General features: G+C 41.9%; 2 protein-coding genes across 6 annotated transcripts in view; both read left to right on the forward strand.

The window, feature by feature from the left end:
- Window positions 1–3,063, forward strand: part of LOC106566479 (protein NDRG3) — a 67,043-nt gene extending 63,980 nt beyond the window's left edge. For all 5 annotated transcript variants that reach the window (XM_045692964.1, XM_045692966.1, XM_014134550.2 and 2 more), the window contains one exon: window positions 1,405–3,063. In XM_045692964.1, the coding sequence (XP_045548920.1) occupies window positions 1,405–1,574 (170 nt within the window). In that variant the 3' untranslated portion in view covers window positions 1,575–3,063. The remainder of the gene's footprint in view (window positions 1–1,404) is intronic.
- Window positions 3,064–5,733: 2,670 nt separating this feature from the next.
- LOC106566480 (src-like-adapter 2) lies at window positions 5,734–17,992 on the forward strand. The gene is made up of 8 exons (XM_014134552.2): window positions 5,734–6,286; window positions 13,078–13,203; window positions 15,088–15,187; window positions 15,304–15,390; window positions 15,489–15,592; window positions 15,730–15,879; window positions 16,094–16,226; window positions 17,077–17,992. The coding sequence occupies exons 2-8, from the start codon at window positions 13,113–13,115 to the stop codon at window positions 17,198–17,200; spliced, it is 789 nt and encodes a 262-aa protein (XP_013990027.1). The 5' UTR covers window positions 5,734–6,286; window positions 13,078–13,112; the 3' UTR covers window positions 17,201–17,992.
- Window positions 17,993–19,702: the final 1,710 nt, after the last annotated feature.

A 19,702-nucleotide genomic window follows, 5' to 3' on the forward strand; every position in this document is an offset into this window, starting at 1 on the left:
GTTATCCTACAATGTAGAAAATAGTAAAACTAAAGAAAAACCCTTGAATGAGTAGCTGTGTCTAAAGCTTTTGACTGTACATACAGTACTTTCTGAAATACGGTGAAATTTCCAGTATTCCTGCTTCGCTGATATCAATCTCCTGGACCCTGACTAGAAGGCAGTGTAGCTAGCATGAGCTGAACACTACAAGGTGATCAGGTTATTAGCTGTTTTAGATGTCATTATTCTCCCTGGGCTGCAGTCCACCCCATCTTAAATTGGGAATGTTGATGCAATAATGATTGTGGTATGATTACCTGGGGTCTCATTTACAAACATTGCGTATGCACAGAATATGCCCCAAAACATTTATAAAAACTGAACTTGATGTGAGAATGTGCTTATCCTCCTGTAAACTTCAGACCATGAGTACACACACTTTCTAGTGGTTGAAGTATTGCATTGCAAGAAGGCAAAAGTAGCCTTGTGCCAATGGGGGATATACTGTATGATGACTTATACATAACTAAAAAAACAGGTAACTAAATATAATAAGATGCAATTATTTGCTGTTAGTGAGAAGAGAATCGATTTTATCTTTGCATTGTAAAATAATTAGAAATCACCTTTTCTGACTGATGGTTTCATACCCACAAAATAGCCTACAGGCCAACAACAGTTTAGTAAAGGCTACCATTCGTCCCAGTTCTCATTTAATTAGACCCACTTCACAGTAGTAAATAGGTAAGTTATTGATATTTAAAGTATTTTGCTCTCTGCGATCCAAAGCGCAGTTTTATGGTAGAACAGACAGTTCACCTTTTCCATTGACCTTTGTAGGCTGTTTTTGAATACTGTAATGCAACATTTCTCCAGTAGCCTAGACAATCTATAAACATAATACATGTATCATAACCAATTGCACGTCTTCTGGCCGTGATGAGCTCATATTCCTGAAGTAGCCATACAACAAATTACCGCGCACATCTCTCATTTAACTGGGCCTGTTAGATAGGATATTATAACTTCTGGTTTCGGCTCTATGTATCCGACAGGGAGGGTTTATAACGTACAGTAGAATGGAACATCTTTTGCATTGAAGTGTGTGGGCTTCCACTGTATGTAGGCCTACTGCAGTTTTTTATCAGAGTAAACAATGTTTCAGAATTCACGGGCAGTGTAGCATATTTCGGTTTATACATCTACATTTTTCCATATGTGTGCAGTGTTTTCAGAAATGGCTCACGCAGATATTTAGTGTAAAATTCACACAACGGTTATAAATGAGGCCCCAGCATCCTACCCCTAGCCACATTCTTTAAAGCAAACTACCCCTCCCACAAAACATTCAACACACACTAAGCAAATATCCTCATATGTGACTTCTTAACCTAAATGTTCTCCTCTCTCTCTCGTCTGTAGTGCCCACGGCCAGTATGACCCGCCTGGTGCGTTCTCGTACCCACTCTACTTCCAGCATGGGCTCTGTGGAGGGGAGTCGCAGCCGCACCCACACACAGCTAGAGGGCGCCACTGCCGCCGGCCCGGGTGTCGAACAGGCCAGGCCACAGACCATGGAGGTTTCCTGTTAAAGAACCCTGCCCAGAAAACCACCACCTTCCTCTCTCTCTCCCTCCCTCTCTTTTTCCTTTCCCAAGCTCAAGGTCAGAGAGGATTGGAATCCCGAGGGGGCGTTTGAAACGTGTTCTGAAAGATAATTTATGAAGACCGAAGCAGTCAGGTTCTCTGCTGTGTTCTCTCACCATTTCCTGTTGTTGTCTGTCTATCATGCCTGTCTGTGCATGACTGCTGTGGTACGGCAACCTGAAAGTCAGTAAGCAGGCGGACGATGCTGCTTGTCTGGTTTTCCTTTCGCTGTCTACCAGCTCTCCCCATTAAAAGAGGAAGAGGTTGTTTTTTTTAAATCCTTGAGATATGAGATATATTTGTATTTATAACTATTTTGGGTCAGTGTGTCAGTTTAAAGATAACAGATGGAAAGGCATCAGGAGTTTTCTCTTGTAAAGTACTCTATACGGAGTAATGTTGCCCCTCTTTCTGTCTCCCCCTGGGGTCTTCCTCACCTTGCTAACTGGTGAGATCAGATCAACTCACACCACCCCTCCTTATTGGTCCATTCCTTAGTCAGTCTCATGACACACCATTTTTTTCTTTATTCTTTTTTTATTGTTGTTTTTATCTTGTGATTTATGAAAAAACGACCTTTGCTTTCCTGGATTGCAATACGGTGTGATAAACTTGCTCCTACTCTGTACCTTTATACCAAGAATATCTGACAGATTGACCCACTAGTAGATGAACCGTAATGAACGTGTCTGTAGAATTGCTTTTGTCTAGATGTGTCTAGAAATAGTTGCCTTGTTTGATATTTTATTTTTCAAGTGAGTTATTTGAAATGGCAGGCCCTGGGTTTTTGATCCCCCCCCCCCCCCCCACATTTATTATTGACGGGCAAAGTAAAGAACCAACCCGCTGGGTACAGACGTCAGTTCAGTGTGTATTCCATGTTGGTTCAACGTCATTTCATTGAAATGTGGAAACAACGTTGATTCGACCAGTGGGAACATTTTACTGTAGTTTATTGAAAATTCAAGTCAAATGCGGAGAGTACCTGAACGAGCCCCAGCTCAGAGGTGAGTAACTGTGTGTGAATCGAGGTACAGATAACATTACTGCCTCTTTCATAAAATAAAACTCAAATATATATTCATTTACAATTTTCTACCATCTGGAAGCAATGTATGTTTTCCCTGCTGATGAAATAAAGACGGGGTGAAAACAGCAACGGGTCAGATGCCTGAGGGACTGTGGATTGTGTAATAAATGTTTTGATATAGTTAGTTATTATAATGTTATTAGTTGGTGGTTTTCCTGAATTTCTCTCTGATTGTACTACAGCTTGGGTGAGCAAGTGGTGATGATGCATTGTACTCTGTCCGCATAGTATACGGGGTGCTGTACTCTGTCCGCATAGTATACGGGGTGCTGTAAGTCATACTGTGCTGACTATATCAATTTGTACTGATCATAAAATAAAGCTAGAAGCTGTACATAACTGGACTTTTCATCTTATCCTTCTGTCATTGGCATGTCTATGTTTTCTTACTTGGTAAACTAGCCTGATTATAATAGTGGTCCTTTGTAGCTCAGTTGGTTAGAGCATGGTGCTTGTAACGTCAGGGTAGTGACTTTGATACCTGGGACCATCCATGCGTATAATGGATGCACCCATGACTAAGTTGTTTTGGATAAAAATGTCAGCCAAATGGTATACATGTATTATTGTTATTCGGTTCTGCATCAGCAGTTTCTCTTTCTATGTCAGTCACTGACACACTCAATTAGTCATGTCCGCTAACAATATTTGGATTGGTATGTTTATCTAGCCAACTATCTAAACCAGTGGCGGTCAGTGCCGTTTAAGATGAGGGAGGATGATCATTTTTCGCCTTATTTCTATTCCAGTATATTGGATGACTCTCATTCATATTCCATTCACCCAGCTCAATGTAACATCGATAGATAGGTTCAGGCTACTACATGATACTCAAATCAACGCAATGAATATCTACTACATGATACTCAAATCAACGCAATGAATATCCACCTGGTCACATGCAAACACATTTTACTGTCATACCAGACACACACAAACACATTTTACTGTCATACCAGACACACGCAAACACATTTTACTGTCATACCAGACACACGCAAACACATTTTACTGTCATACCAGACACACGCAAACACATTTTACTGTCATACCAGACACACACAAACAGCTCGTTTGTATATAGAATTCCTTCTCGCATCTATCCACTCTCCTCTCGCATGCTTCCCTTGCTTGTGGACTTCAGTGCAGAACACATCAGCTGTCTGTGACCAAGCGGGAAAAAAACTTTCCAAGCTAAACCTTCATATCATGACTGCTAACTGCTACACACAGCCTACATCATTGTCACGTCATAGTTAACATAGGCATAGCTACTAGAACTAAGGTGTTAGTAAACCCGCTACAACCATGCAGAACCGTGTAGTCAGCGGCAAGCAGTTTAGCAGTTACACCGGCGGGCCCCAGAGGCAATGAATTAATAAAGCCAAAAGCTTACCTTGCCTTGGAAGAGTTCCAGTATTGGATAGCAATAGCCAGCTAGCTAAAATAGCATCCCTCTGTTTGAGCTGGGTGTTTGAGTAGGCTAAACTAGCTAGCTGCATTGGACACTAGCTAAGTGAGGGAAAATGGGGACAAAAAATCGAAGAAATATAGCTAGCTCTCTCTTGCTTCTTAATTTTGGAAGAAGTTAATTTGTTCAAAACTGTTCAACTATTGTATTTCACGCTCTTTGAGTCAACTACCACATTCTATGCACTGCAGTGCTAGCTAGCTGTAGCTTATGCTTTCAGTGCTAGATTCATTGTCTGATCCTTTGATTGGGTGGACAACATGTCAGTTCATGTTGCAAGAGCTCTGATAGGCTAGAGGACGTCGTCTGGAAGATGTCATAATTACTGTGTTAGTCTATGGAAGGGGTGAGAACCATGAGCCTCCGAGGTTTTGTATTGAAGTCAATGTACCCAGAGGAGGACAGAAGCTAGCTGTCCTCCTGCTACACCATGGTGCTACTCTACAGAATGCTGTTGAGGCTACTATAGACCTTCATTGCAAAACAGTGTGTTTTAATACATTTTTGGTAACAAACATATTTAGTATAGTTTTATCTAAAAATATTAACTTTAATGTTTCACTTTTTATTTTTATCAAATTCACTAAGGAGGATAGTCCTCCCCTTCCTCCACTGAAGAGCCTCCACTGATCTAAACTTGTAGTAATCATGGCCGAATGACTGGGCACGTGCCAGACCGGACTACCACATTTGGGGCCCCGGGGCAACAACCTCTGGAGAGTTGGTGCTGCATTTTGCCATAGTGCAGAGTAAAATGTGCAGCTTTATAATGCTACTGTACACATTTTGTCATGAGGCAGATCCTTATTTTGCTGTTTTATAGCTCATCTCATGCTTTTGTTAACATTTTGCCATGAGAAAATGCTAGTCACTCTCACTCATATTATATTAACATGGCATAAGTCATGGCAAAATGTGTAGAATGCCAGGAAATTAGTTTTAAAATTGCAAACATTTCTCTACACCGCATGGCAAAATGGGTATAATTGCAGGATTTGCTTTGTAAAACTGCAAAAAAAATGTATCTCTCCCCCATGGCAAAATGGGTAGAATTACAGGAAATTCAATTTAAAACATACATTTTTCTCTACACCATCAAGATGCGGTGCCAGTAAAAAAAAATCTTGTTTAGGGCCCCCAAAAGGCTAGGGCCGGCCCTGGCTACTGGTATAATGCAGTTACTTCAGAGGGTTCAGTAGTTTAACTGCACAAATGGATTGATTGCACAAATCAGTGTGGGTATTAATGTGGGTATGCAGAACCGTGAGCCCATATCTCTTGATAATGAGTACAAAAGGGTTATGAAGAGAAAAATAATTGCTCAACACTTTTACCCAATCAACAGCATTTACCTGAATGACAAAGAATACGAAGCTCTATTCTGGGGAAAAACCATTGTGACCTCACATCACACCAGTGTATGTATGCCACCGCTCATGCAGATGCTGCAAAACAGAACATTTGCACAGACCAATTGCATCTCATTGCTACAGCTGATGACTCATTGATCAAGTCACTGATGTCAAAGGTCTGTCTGTTCCAATTACTACAGTCCCCGTGTTCAGTAGATATTGTTGAACAAAATCTTTCTTCCTTTCTCTTTGTGCATCACTTTTTCTTTGTCTTCCCTCACTCTTCTCCATTTCCCTCCCTTCACTCTGAAGTCTGAATTGTGGTGTGTAAAAGTTTCAGGCCTCATTGAAACAGGAAACAGTGTGTGAGGTGAATATAAAAAAAAGCCCTCCTGTCACATCTCTCCACTCAGATGTACTATAGATCACTCTGCTCTGCTACACGTACAGAGCCTCTACCTACCACCGCTGGCTCCTTTCCTCTTGGAACACAAAAGGAGAACACTCTGTCTTCATTAGAGCCTAAAGAAGTCTCACACAGACTCTCATACACACATCCTACGCTCGTTCCACATGTGAAGACTACCAGCAGCGTGCAACTCCCAGACCCACTGGACTCTTCTGCCCTCTGGGCCGCACCCCAGTCCTTGTGCTAGTCTACTGTGGTACTCTACAGCTCTGACACCAACTCACACCACAGCATCAGAAGACTGACGTTCACCAGTGCCACAACAGGGAAATGCTGTGAGTATAAAAATATTTTTGAGCTGACAATTGTCTAATCGATCTGACTACTGTACATGTAAAAGTTTTTTTTTATCCAACCCAGATTTAAAATATTAAAAGTATACTTTTTTGTTTTAATGAAGAAAACAAAGGTCAAGTAAATATACACTCAGAATAGCATCTATTCGTCGGGGCATGGACTCTACAAGGTGTCGAAAGGCGTTCCACAGGGATGCTGGCCCATGTTGACTCCAATGCCTCCCACAGTTGTGTCAAGTTGGCTGGATGTCCTTTGGGTGGTGGACCATTCTTGATACACACAGGAAACTGTTGAGCGTGAAAAACCCGGCTGCGTTGCAGTTTTTGACACAAAACGTTGCGCCTTGCACCTACTACCATACCCCGTTCAAAGGCACTTAAATCTTTTGTCTTGTCTATCCACATTCGGAATGGTACACATACACAATCCATATCTCAATTGTTTCAAAGCTTAAAATTCCTTCTTTGACCTGTCTCCTCCCCTTCATCTACACTGATTGAAGAGGATTTAACAAGTGATATCAATAAGGGATCATAGTTTTCACCTGTATTCACCTGGTCAGTCTATGTCATGGAAAAAGCAGGTGTTCTTAATGTTTTGTACACTCAGTGTATAGGACAAACTGATCTTACAAGAACAAAAATTTGCCCCGCTAAATGCTTAAATGAATACTGTAGCTTGGTGTCCAGCCAGGTCTACACCTCTGGATTACAGCGTCTGCTAAATGTCACACTATATATACGAAAGTATGTGGACACCCCTTCAAATGAGTGGATTCGGCTATTTCAGCCACACCTGTTGCTGACAGGTGTATAATATTGAGCACACAGCCATGCAATCTCTATAGACAAACATTGGCAGTGACTTTCAATGTGGCACCGTCATAGGATGCCATCTTTCCAACAATTCAGTTCGTCAAATTTCTGCCCTGGTAGAACTGCCCCGGTCAACTGTAAGTGCTGTTATTGCGAAGTGGAAACACCGCCATTGGACTCTGGAGCAGTGAAAACGTATTCTCTGGAGTGATGAATCACGCTTCACCATTTGGCAGTCCGATGGACGAATCTGGGTTTGGCGGATGCCAGGAGAACGCTACCTGCCCAAATGCATAGTGCCAACTGTAAAGTTTGGTGGAGGAGGGATAATGGTCTGGGGCTGTTTTTCATGGTTCGGGCTAGGCCTCTAAGTTCCAGTGAAGGGAAATCTTAATGCTACAGCATACAATGACATTCTAGATGATTCTGTGCTTCCAACTTTGTGACAACAGTTTGGGGAAGGCCCTTTCCTGTTTCAGCATGACAATGACCCCGTGCACAAAGCGAGGTCCAAACAGAAATGGTTTGGAAGAACTTGACTGGACTGCACGGAGCCTTGACCTCAACCCCATCGAACACCTTTGGGATGAATTGGAATGCCGACTGTGAGCCAGGCCTAATCGCCCAACATCAGTGCCCGACCTCACTAACGCTCTTGTGGCTGAATGGAAACAAGTCCCTGCAGCAATGTTCCAACATCTAGCGGAAAGCCAGAAGAGTGGAGGCTGTAATAGCAGAAAGGGGGGGGGGGACCAACTCCATATTAATGCCCATGATTTTGGAATGAGATGTTATATATTCCATATTGTTATTATTATATTACCTCTCGTGTGTTTCCTGACCCCTGGTTGGCAGACTGACTACTGTGGTTGATAATGGTCATCTGTTCTCTGTTATAATGGAACATTAGAGAGCAGGTTATTTTAGTCCCTTATACTATATGGGGCCTGTTTTTCTATCTGTCCATCACCATGACCCTGTGGTGCCATCTGGCTAAACAGGTGGCAATTTTCTCAATGATTATGCTACGTGTCATATTACAAAGCATTGAGGGAAGATATTTATAAATATTTCATGCCTATATATTTCATGACTATTTCTGAAATTATCATCTATTTTTGTGTCTACCATTGTCAAAATTAGACACACACACACCGGGGTAGAAAGGTGTTCACAAAAAGACAGCATTTATTTTCTACTCAATGATATCCTGCCACTTTTATATTTGACTCCAGTGTTCAGAAACACCCACCCGGAATCTGTAAGGATGCTTGAGATCTCATGCCTTACTTTACAGTAAAACATGTTGCAAATTACCACACAAAACTTTTCATTTTATGCGGTGGTTTCTGCATCAGTGTATTGCTGCGAACTAATGTACCTATCCTCCATGGTTCCTGTGGAGCAGAAGGTTGCGATGAAATGTCATATTTGTCACGTGTGTTTGTGCAAATCACCAATGCATGACACTTCAACTAGTTGCACATTAGAGCATTGTTGTTTACATCAATTAGAGAAGTGGTCCCCAACCGGTCCATCACGATCGCCAATCGGATGGTTCAGATTACGGTGTCTGGAGTAATTTAGAAGGCATAAAAAGAAAGCAACAGAAAAATTGATACTGTGAGATTTCAAAATGTTTAAAACCATCACTAGAGAGAAACTGTCAAGGAATACAGCAAAGAGATGCTGTTTTTATTTAACCCGCTAAGTCAGTTAAGAACAAATTCTTATTTACAATGACGGCCTACCCCGGTGACCGTGGGTCAATTGTGCGTCACCCTATGGGACTCCCAATCAAGGCCGGATGTGATTCAGCCTGGATTCGAACCAGGGACTGTAGTGATGCCTCTTGCACCGAGATGCAGTGTCAGAGACGCTGCACCACTCGGGAGCCCAGTGAGTTGAGTTTAAGTTCTTACTCAGCACTGTCAACACTTTGTATTCAACACTTTTATAAGCTGTGAAATGTGTGTTCTTCCTATTTCCACTCAGCTCTACAACAAGCAGTGCAGCAGGAATATTTCACTTTCTCTGTTCATAGGAGTAAGAACTTGTGCATGAGAATTTTTGCATTAAATAATGCAGTGCGACTCGAGTTTCCCCATCAGCTGGAAGAAGGTGTCCCTTTTTGGTCAGTGTCAGTGGAGGAAAGGGAGAACGGAGGGATGTTGAGAGGTGGACCCTCACTCTGCTGCTCTCTCCCTCTGCTGAGACTGACCATCAGATGCAGACACCATCAGCCCAGTAAAATAAAAATAAAAAGCGAATTATTTAAATGTATGCTCACTCAGCTGTGCTTCACCAGTAATACAACAACAGAACTATTGCCAGTCTGATCATATGGCCTACCTCAAATTTAGATTTTTTTTTTTTTTTTTAAATGGCCCAAACAACAATGCTTTGTCAGGGCAATTCAAGCAAAGCCAATATGCGGTGATAATGTATTGGGCCTATAGCTTACTGCACGAACCTCAATGCTACAGTACTGTTTTTAATTGGTTAATGTTGCATAGGCTAGTGTTTAAAAAAGATCTGAGCTGTAGATCTCGGCTTGCATTTTGACTCAAAAAGTGATCTCAAAACGTTGGTGACCATTGAATAGAGAGTGTTCTATTATGTGGTCTAACACTGTTATTTATTCAGTCGAAAGCCAATTATTTTCCATGCCAACAGCACCTCGACAACCAGCAACCCATGTGTAAAAACAAGAGTGTGGTTGGAAACTAAAGAGTGTTCAGAAGAGTGGTTTTCAACTTCCTCCCTCCTTTTGTTTGAGGTGGGACTGACTAGCTACCTGGCAATAAATAAAATAAAAAAAGGCAGGGCTATTTTAAATTCCCTTCACATTGTTTGTTTTGATATATATTACCTGTAATAAGTTACAGTGAATTGTGATTGATGCAACAGTATGCATAGAAAACATGTCTCTACCCATATGAAGAGTTGAATTCCAAAATGCTATACAGTGCATTTGGAAGGAATTCAGGCCCCTTGACATTTTCCACATTTTGTTACATTACAGCCTTATTCTAAAATTGATTAATACAACAACAACAAAAAATATCCTCACACAATACCCCATAATGACAAAGCGAAAACAGGCTTTTAGAAATGTTCGCAAATGTATTAAAAATTTAAAACATAAATACCTTATTTACTTAAGTATTCAGACCCTTTGCTATGAGACATAAAACTGAGCTCAGGTTTCCATTGATCATCCTTGAGATGTTTCTACAACCTGTGGTAAATTCAGTTGATTGGACATGATTTGGAAAGGCACACACCTGTCTATATAAGGTCCCAGAGTTGACAGTGCATATCAGAGCAAAAACCAAGCCATGAGGTCGAAGGAATTGTCCGTAGAGCTCCGAGACAGGATTGCGTCGAGGCACAGATCTGGGGAAGGGTACCAAAACATTTCCGGAGCATTGAAGGTCCCCAAGAACACAGTGGGCTCCATCATTCTTAAATAGAAGAAGTTTGGAACCACCAATACTCTTCTTAGAGCTGTCTGCCTGGCCAAACTGAGCAATCAGGTGAGAAGGGCCTTGGGCAGGGAGTTGAGCAAGAACCCGATGGTCACTCTGACAGAGCTCCTGAGTTCCTCTGTGGATATGAGAAAATCTTCCAGAAGGACAACCATCTCTGGAGCACTCCACCAATCAAGCATTTCTGGTAGAGTGGCCAGACGGAAGCCACTCCTCAGTAAAAGGCACGTGACAGCCCGCTTGGAGTTTGTCAAAAGGCACCTAAAGGATTCAGACCATGAGAAACAAGATGCTCTTGTCTGATGAAACCAAGATTGAACTCTTTGGCCTGAATGCCAAACGCCACATCTGGAGGAACCCTTGCACCATCCCTATGGTGAAGCATGGTGGTGGCAGCATCATGCTATGGGGATGTTTTTCAGCAGCAGGGACTGGGAGACAAGTCAGGATCGAGGGAAAGATGAACGGAGCAAAGTACAGATGATGAAAACCTGCTCCAGAGTGTTCAGGACCTCAAACTGGGGTGAAGGTTCACCTTCCAACAGGACAACGACTCTAAGCACACAGCCAAGACAACGCATGAGTGGCTTTGGGACGAATCTCTGAATGTCCTTGAGTGGTTCAGCCAGAGACTGGACTTGAACCCTATCGAATATCTCTGGAGAAACCTGAAAATAGCTGTGCAGCGACGCTCCCCGTCCGACCTGACAGAGCTTGAGAGGATCTGCAGAGAAGAATGGGAAAAGCTCCCCAAATACAGGTGTGCCAAGCTTGTAGCCTCATACCCAAGAAGACTTGAGGATGTAATCACTGCCAAAGGTGCTTCAACAAAGTACTGATTAAAGGGTCTGAATACTTATGTAAATGTGATATTTCAGTTTTTTTGTTTCGTTAAACATTTGAAAAAAATTCCCAAAAACTGTTTATGCTTCATCATTATGGGGTATTGTCTGTAGATTCAAATCAAATCAAAATCAAATCAAATGTATTTATATAGCCCTTCGTACATCAGCTGATATCGCAAAGTGCTGTACAGAAACCCAGCCTAAAACCCCAAACAGCAAGCAATGCATGTGAAAGAAGCACGGTGGCTAGGAAAAACTCCCTAGGAAAAACTCCCTAGAAAGGCCAAAAACCTAGGAAGAAACCTAGAGAGGAATCAGGCTATGAGGGGTGGCCAGTCCTCTTCTGGCTGTGCCGGGTGGATATTATAACAGAACATGGTCAAGATGTTAAAATGTTAAATAAATGACCAGCATGGTCAAATAATAATAATCATAGTAGTTGTCGAGGGTGCAACAAGCACGTCCGGTGAACAGGTCAGGATTCCATAGCCGCAGGCAGAACAGTTGAAACTGGAGCAGCAGCACGGCCAGGTGGACTGGGGACAGCAAGGAGTCATCATGCCAGGTAGTCCTGAGGCATGGTCCTAGGGCTCAGGTCCTCCGAGAGAAAGAAAGAAAGAGAGAATTAGAGAGAGCATATTTAAATTCACACAGGACACCGGATAAGACAAGAGAAATACTCCAGATGTAACAGAGTGACCCTAGCCCCCCGACACATAAACTACTGCAGCATAAATACTGGAGGCTGAGACAGGAGGGGTCAGGAGACACTGTGGCCCCATCCGATGAAACCCCCGGACAGGGCCAAACAGGCAGGATATAACCCCACCCAGATTGATGAGGGGGAAAAAATGATTACATCTGTATTAGAATAAGGCTGTCATGTAACTAAATGTGGAAATAGTCAAGGGATCTGAATACTTTCCGAATGCTCTGTATATCAGAAATGTTAGTAAATTAGGTTTAAATGTTTGAAAGAAGTTATGAAAAAGATTTTTGTTTTTTTTCTAATCATGGCACAGAGTTGTTCAATGACAAACATATTTGTTTAAAATCTATCACTTGATGGCTTAATTTCAGAGAGACAATCATGTTTTTTTTGCAAAATGCTATATATCCACCTCATTATCAGAGCAATAAGTATTACTGCCAGGTTTTACACAGTCAAATGTAACAAATAACTAAAGTTTATTTTTTTTGAAAAAAACTTCACAAAATACATCTGTGACGTCATTTAAAAAAAAAAATTCAATACAGTAATATGAGATCTATATATAAAACATTTACATTTGACATTCTAGTCATTCAGCAGATGCTGTTAGTCAGAGCGACTTACAGTAAGTGCATTCAACTTAAGATAGCTAGGTGAGGCATCCACATATCACAGTCAAATATACAGGATACAAACATTCCATTCTAGCTTAACAATGGATATATAGTGTATTGCAACAACAAAAAACACATCTAGTATCTATTAATAAAAAAATCTGAGAAGAGTACTATTTTACACACACATGCAAACATTTCTGATAAAAAAAACAAGTGAGAAATTGGTGGATATAGCATTTTGGAAATAATTGGCTATTAATTAATAGCTGTGATTCCCTCTAACCCACAGAGTCCTCTGGTGACCCATAAGAGCTCCACATCGCCATGGGCAGTGGGCCCAGTAAAGAGCGTCGGGGATCCACCACTCAGGCAGCCTTGCTGGGCCAGGAAGAGCCCGCTGAGTCAGTCATACTGGGTAAGGCCTGCCCTCCCATCTCGGTCTGAGCACAGCACAGAACTCTGGGAAACAGGCCAGTACTAGCCTCTCTCTGATGGGCAATGTCCTCAGATGTCAATCGTCCTGGGATTGTTTTGACTGAAACCTATAGGGAATTGGAAGAGTGCACAACAGCCAGGTCTATTTATGTTTAAGGACAATCATTGGATAATCTGCATTTTTACTTAACTTATTTCTTCTTAAAAATGCATTGTTGGTTAAGGGCTTGTAAGTAAGCATTTCACTGTAAGGTCTACACCTGTTGTATTCAGCACAAGTGACAAATACGATTTGATTTCAACATTCAGATCAAATCAATGTGACCAACATAATGCGGAATTGTTTTTGTTAATGTTCCTGCATCCATGGTGTGGTGATGCTGTTCCCATGCATCCATGGTGTGGTGATGCTGTTCCCATGCATCCATGGTGTGGTGATGCTGTTGCTATGCATCCATGGTGTGGTGATGCTGTTCCTATGCATCCATGGTGTGGTGATGCCGTTCCTATGCATCCATGGTGTGGTGATGCTGTTCCCATGCATCCATGGTGTGGTGATGCTGTTCCTATGCATCCATGGTGTGGTGATGCCGTTCCTATGCATCCATGGTGTGGTGATGCTGTTTCCATGCATCCATGGTGTGGCGATGCTGTTCCTATGCATCCATGGTGTGGTGATGCTGTTTCCATGCATCCATGGTGTGGTGATGCTGTTCCCATGCATCCATGGTGTGGTGATGCTGTTCCTATGCATCCATGGTGTGGTGATGCTGTTTCCATGCATCCATGGTGTGGCGATGCTGTTCCTATGCATCCATGGTGTGGTGATGCTGTTCCCATGCATCCATGGTGTGGTGATGCTGTTGCTATGCATCCATGGTGTGGTGATGCCGTTCCTATGCATCCATGGTGTGGTGATGCTGTTCCTATGCATCCATGGTGTGGTGATGCTGTTCCTATGTATCCATGGTGTGGTGATGCTGTTGCTATGTATCCATGGTGTGGTGATGCTGTTCCCATGCATCCATGGTGTGGTGATGCCGTTCCTATGTATCCATGGTGTGGTGATGCCGTTCCTATGCATCCATGGTGTGGTGATGCCCCAGATGTTTAGATGCCTCTTTGTTAAATATGACCATAGTTGGTGTGCAAGAAAGAGGGGAAAAAAACAGTCCTGGTCTTCTGTTGAACCACCAGAGGAGAGAAATGAGCTTGTGCAATAACTCAATTTGCCTTTGCACTCCTTCTAAACAACACACTTTTTTTTTTACTTTGGTAAAGTGTAAAGTCTACAAACGTAGTCCACTCTGTTCGTAACAGGTTTTAGATTTGGGAACAGAACTGTATTGAGATCAAATGTTTCATCGGTGGGAAAATGTACCGAATGTCGGCCAAAGTCCATCTCGTTTCCTTCTTCTCCCACTGCCGGCCACATGGCTTCCTCTCACTACCACATTTGGTAATGAGTGGAAACACACTTCACATTTATACATCCGGTGAAATATCTATCTCATTGTTCTATCTGTGGCTGGACTCCCTCTAGTCACCCTCTAGAAATGGTGTGAACCAGGTGACATTGAATTCCTCAAGATGTTAGTTGATGAAGATCACATCAATAATTTAGCTCAGAAAGACTGATGATCATCTAATTTTCTTCACTTGGAAGTGTCTTCCCTAACCGTGACTACTCACGTTCAAAGTGTGAAGTACAAACATACAAGTACAAAGAGATTTTATCGTATGCATGCTTTTTTTGTTGTTGCTTTTTCTGCTTTTTTCTCAGCATGAAAATACTGCATTGTCATGGTTTGAGGTTCTCATAGTAGACTGACACTAATCTTTCATGTATCTGTTCTGTCTACAGAGAGCAGCAAGTATATGGTAGTGGCCCTGTATAACTATCCCACTGGTCACTCAGCACACTGCCGCATCAAAGCTGGAGAGAGACTCAACGTGCTTTCAGAGTAAGAAACCATAGCCTCTACATACAACTACCATAATTACTACTACTGTGATGTGTGTTTTTCCTGTAATAACTTGTGTATCTCTTGTGTTTCTGTGAATGTGCATGTCTATATAGCGAGGGGGAGTGGTGGAAGGTGAGATCCTCTGCCACAGGCAATGAGAGCTACATCCCCAGCAACTACACAGCCAAGGTGTACCACAGGTGAGTCCGCTGATCCGTCTGACTCTATTCCCCTTTGGAATCTCTATTTACATGGCTCTGTCTATTTCTGACTGACTATCTCTATGCTCTTGGTCTAGGTGGCAGTATGAGGGTCTCAGCCGAGAGAAGGCTGAGGAGCTCCTGTTTCTGCCCTACAACCAGGCTGGCTCTTTTCTGGTCCGGGAGAGTGAGACCCACCCTGGTCAGTTCAGTTCACACTCCAGGCTACACATTATCAAACGCTAACAAGAACAGGGAAACAATCTTAAAAATGTCATTGATCAACCTGAAGTGATAAAAGGTTGTGACTGAAGTATGGTCCTACACTGTCCGCTCTAGGTGCCACCTCCCTGTCAGTGCGTAAGAGCAGTGACCAGGATCGTCTCTCAGTCAAACACTACCGGATCCAACAACTGGAGAATGGCTGGCTCTACATCTCCCCCTGCCTCACCTTCCCCAACCTCAGAGCTCTGGTGGACCACTACTCAGGTCAGGTGCTTTAAAGCATTTACAGTGGTGTAGAAAATACTGAAAGCTGTAGTAACATCTTTTCAAGCCCCTTTGTGTCCAACCCACGCATTTGAACCTTTTGCACAAGTGGCAGTTGGTTAAAGCTGGGGACACTTAAAGCATCTTCAGTCATTAAATTGTAGTATTCATGTTAAGGCTGAGTTGTAACAGACTGATTGATATCTCCTTCCAGAGGTCCGTGATGGGCTATGCTGCCTGCTAGGGGAGCCCTGCTTCATCCAGGGGTCCAACAACGTTCCTGTGGTTACTGGCCCACTCCCCATGGCTGTCAGGAAGCCCACCCTCAACTGGAAAGATATGGACAGGTGAGGTCATTTACTGTTGTGGTACAGTAATATGTTGCCAGTCTCTGTGTATCCATGTCTGTCAAATCTTATACTGAACAAAAATATAAACGCAACATGTGACAATTTCAATGATTTTACTGAGTTACAGTTCATATAAGGAAATCAGTCAATTGAAATCAATTTATTAGGCCATAATCTATGGATTTCACATGAGTGGGCAAGAGCACAGCCATTTGGGAGCCAGGCTCAGCCAATCAGAATGTGTTTTTCCCCATACAAGAGCTTTATTACAGACAGAAATACTCCTCAGTTGGCTGGTCTCAGACAATCCCGCAGGTGAATAACTCGGGTGTGGAGGTCCTGGGCTGGCGTGTTTACACGTGGTCTGCGGTTGTGAGGCCGATTGGACATACTGCCAAATTCTCTAAAATTATGTTGGAGGCGGCTTATGGTAGAGAAATTAACATTCAATTATCTGGCAACAGCTCTGGTGGAAATGTCTGCAGTCCGCATGTCAATTGCACATTCCCTTAAAACTTGAGACATCTGCGGCATTGTGCTGTGTGATAAATCTGCACATTTTAGTGTAATGATCATGCTGTTTATTCAGCTTCTTGATATGCCACACCTGTCAGGTGGATATATTATCTTGGCAAATGAGAAATGCTCACTAACAGGGATGTAAACAAATTTGTGCTCAACATTTTTAAGAAAAAAGCTTTTTGTGCGTATGGAACATTTCTGAGATATTATATTTCAGCTCATGAAACATGGACCCAACACTTTACATGTTGCGTTTATATTTTTGTTTAGTACATATTCTTTGTCAGCATTTCCTCATTAATGGGGTTTCTCTGTCTGTCTGCAGCTCCATGATTTTTGGCAAGGACAATGAGGATTCCCTGGTGAGCGAGGGATTGAAGGAGGCCATCAAATCCTACCGCTTCATGACAGAGGACTGCAAAGGCTCCAGCCACAAATGGGACAGCTGAGCATGGATCTGGCATCATAACGACAGGGAGATACTCAGACTAAAACAGACCATAAGATGGAGAGCTTCACATCAAGCCGCTCATTAAAGCTGAGGCAATCCTGAGGACCAGACATTCTGGCCATGAACCCAATGGATCTCATTAAAGGAATGTTGTTAGGGGAACTGGAAATCACAACTCAACCACTGCAGAGAACCATGTTTCTCAAAGCTATGGTTGTAGAGTGCTCAACATTACATTGCCAAGCAGCTGAGGCCAATCTTTGCTTGGATTCATGACCAGAATAAATATTTAGATCCTGGAGGCAGACTTTGCTAGACTTAACAGAAAGTAGTTTGAAAGTGAGATATACAGCCTTATGAAAGTGATCCCGTATCATCAATAAACAGACTATTTGGTTGGTTTTGTTGAAGTACGCTACCTTGAAAACAACTAAGGAACTGTGAGGTATAAGAATTAGTCTGTTTGATTTATGCGTTTCCTGTCCTGAACATTAACACCTTTTAGCTGTTGCTTGTTCTCCTCCGCATCACAGTCTTGACTTTGGCACAGGAAATGGTCAAGGTGCAGTGGAAAGCACGATGGTGTGGCAGAGACAGCAGAAAGTTGAGGTAGTGGTAAAGAGCATCTCAAAGTTATGTAAAATATTATCTTATGAGGTTTCATCAGCTGAAACAATGCACTGTAGTATATATAATGTTAATATCGAGTTTCCTGATGTTTTTGGGTGGGTGGAAATGTATTTTTTATTTTGTTTAACTATTCTACATTAAAATGTTGCATTCAGTAAAATATGGGGAAACTATTTTGTTGACGTGTTGGTTTTTCACAAATCAGAGAATGAATAACCAAACGCATAAACAACCAAATACATTTCACACATGAAGTGGCAAGTATTTGGCGTACCTTTATTTACTACTGTATCTTGTCTTGTATCGCCACCTGCTGGGGGAAATGCGTAGGTCAGCAGGTTGGCGGAGACGTCAGTGACACACTCTACACACGCGCCGTGCCTATTCAATTTACTTCCACATTATCCGTTTTGTGTGTTGTTGTTGCATTTGTTAATAATTGAATCAGTGTATTTAGCTGTTATCAAATACATCGGTTCTTAATGCTTAGGTTGCTGTGCGTAATTCATGTCTTTACATTGATCAACAATGTACAAAGGACAACAGTTTTACAGAGCTGGAGATGGTACGCTACAGGTGCCTTCAGAAAGTTTTCACACCGCTTGACTTTCCACATTTGGTTGTTACAGCCTGAATTTAACATTTATTACATTGAGATTTTGTGTCACTGGCCTGCACACAATACCCCATAATGTCAAAGTGGAATTATGTTTAGACATTTTTACAAATTAATTACATATGAAAAACTGAAATGTCTTGAGACAATAAGTATTAAAGCCCTTTGTTATGGAAAGCCTAAATAAGTAAAGGAGTAAACATTTTATTAAGTAAAATAATGCCTTCATCACACCTACAGTATATTCGCGCAAAATCTGTGGAACAAAAAGTTCAACATTCACCTTCTGCTACCATTTCGTTCAAGCCAATCTATGCATACAATTCCGTGCATACGTTGGACGATAAAAAGAAACGGACTAGAGCTAAGCATAGGCAAAATCCTAGAGGAAAATCTGGTTTAGTCTGCTTTCCAACAGACACTGGGAGACAAATTCACCTTTCAACAGGACATTAAAACCATCAAATGTATACTGGAGTCCAAATATACACTGGAGTTGCTTACCAAGACGGCATTAAATGTTCTTGAGTGGCTTAGTTACAGTTTTGACTTAAATCAGCTTGTAAATCTATGGCAAAGCTTGAAAATGGCTGTCTAGCAATGATCAACAACCAACTTGACAGAGCATGAAGAATTATTTTAAGAATAATGTGCAAATATTGTACAATCCAGGTGTGCAAAGCTCTTAGAGACTTACCCAGAGAGACTCACAGCTGTAATCGCTGCAAAAGGTGATTCTAACATGCATTGACTCAGGGTGTGAATAATTATGTAAATCAGATATTTCTGTATTTAATTTTCAATAAATGTGCAAACATTTCTAAAAACATAATTCCATTTTGACATTATGGGGTATTGTTTGTAGGCCAGTGACAAAATCTAAATTTGATCAATTTTAAATTCAGGCTGTAACACAATATGTGTAAAAAGTCAAGAGGTGTGAATCCTTTCTGAAAGCCAGTGTATATTAGTAATCTACCTCTGTTTCCTCATCTTTCAGAACATGAAAGTTGTTAACCCCTTTCCATCTTGCATGGATTTTTCTGGGCCTGATGTTGGGCCTAATTGTTCAGTGCCTCTGTTGTTAAAAAATTATAGTGTGGGTGTGTGTAACCGATGTGAAATGGCTAGTTAGTTAGCGGTGGTGCGCGCTAATAGCGTTTCAATCACCGACGTCACTCGCTCTGAGACTTGAAGTAGGGTTTCCCCTTGCGTTGCAAAGGCCGTGGCTTTTGTGGCGCGATGGGTAACGAT

This window comes from Salmo salar, chromosome ssa13 (assembly GCF_905237065.1).
Source record: "Salmo salar chromosome ssa13, Ssal_v3.1, whole genome shotgun sequence".
In the NCBI taxonomy this organism is placed as follows: domain Eukaryota; kingdom Metazoa; phylum Chordata; class Actinopteri; order Salmoniformes; family Salmonidae; genus Salmo; species Salmo salar.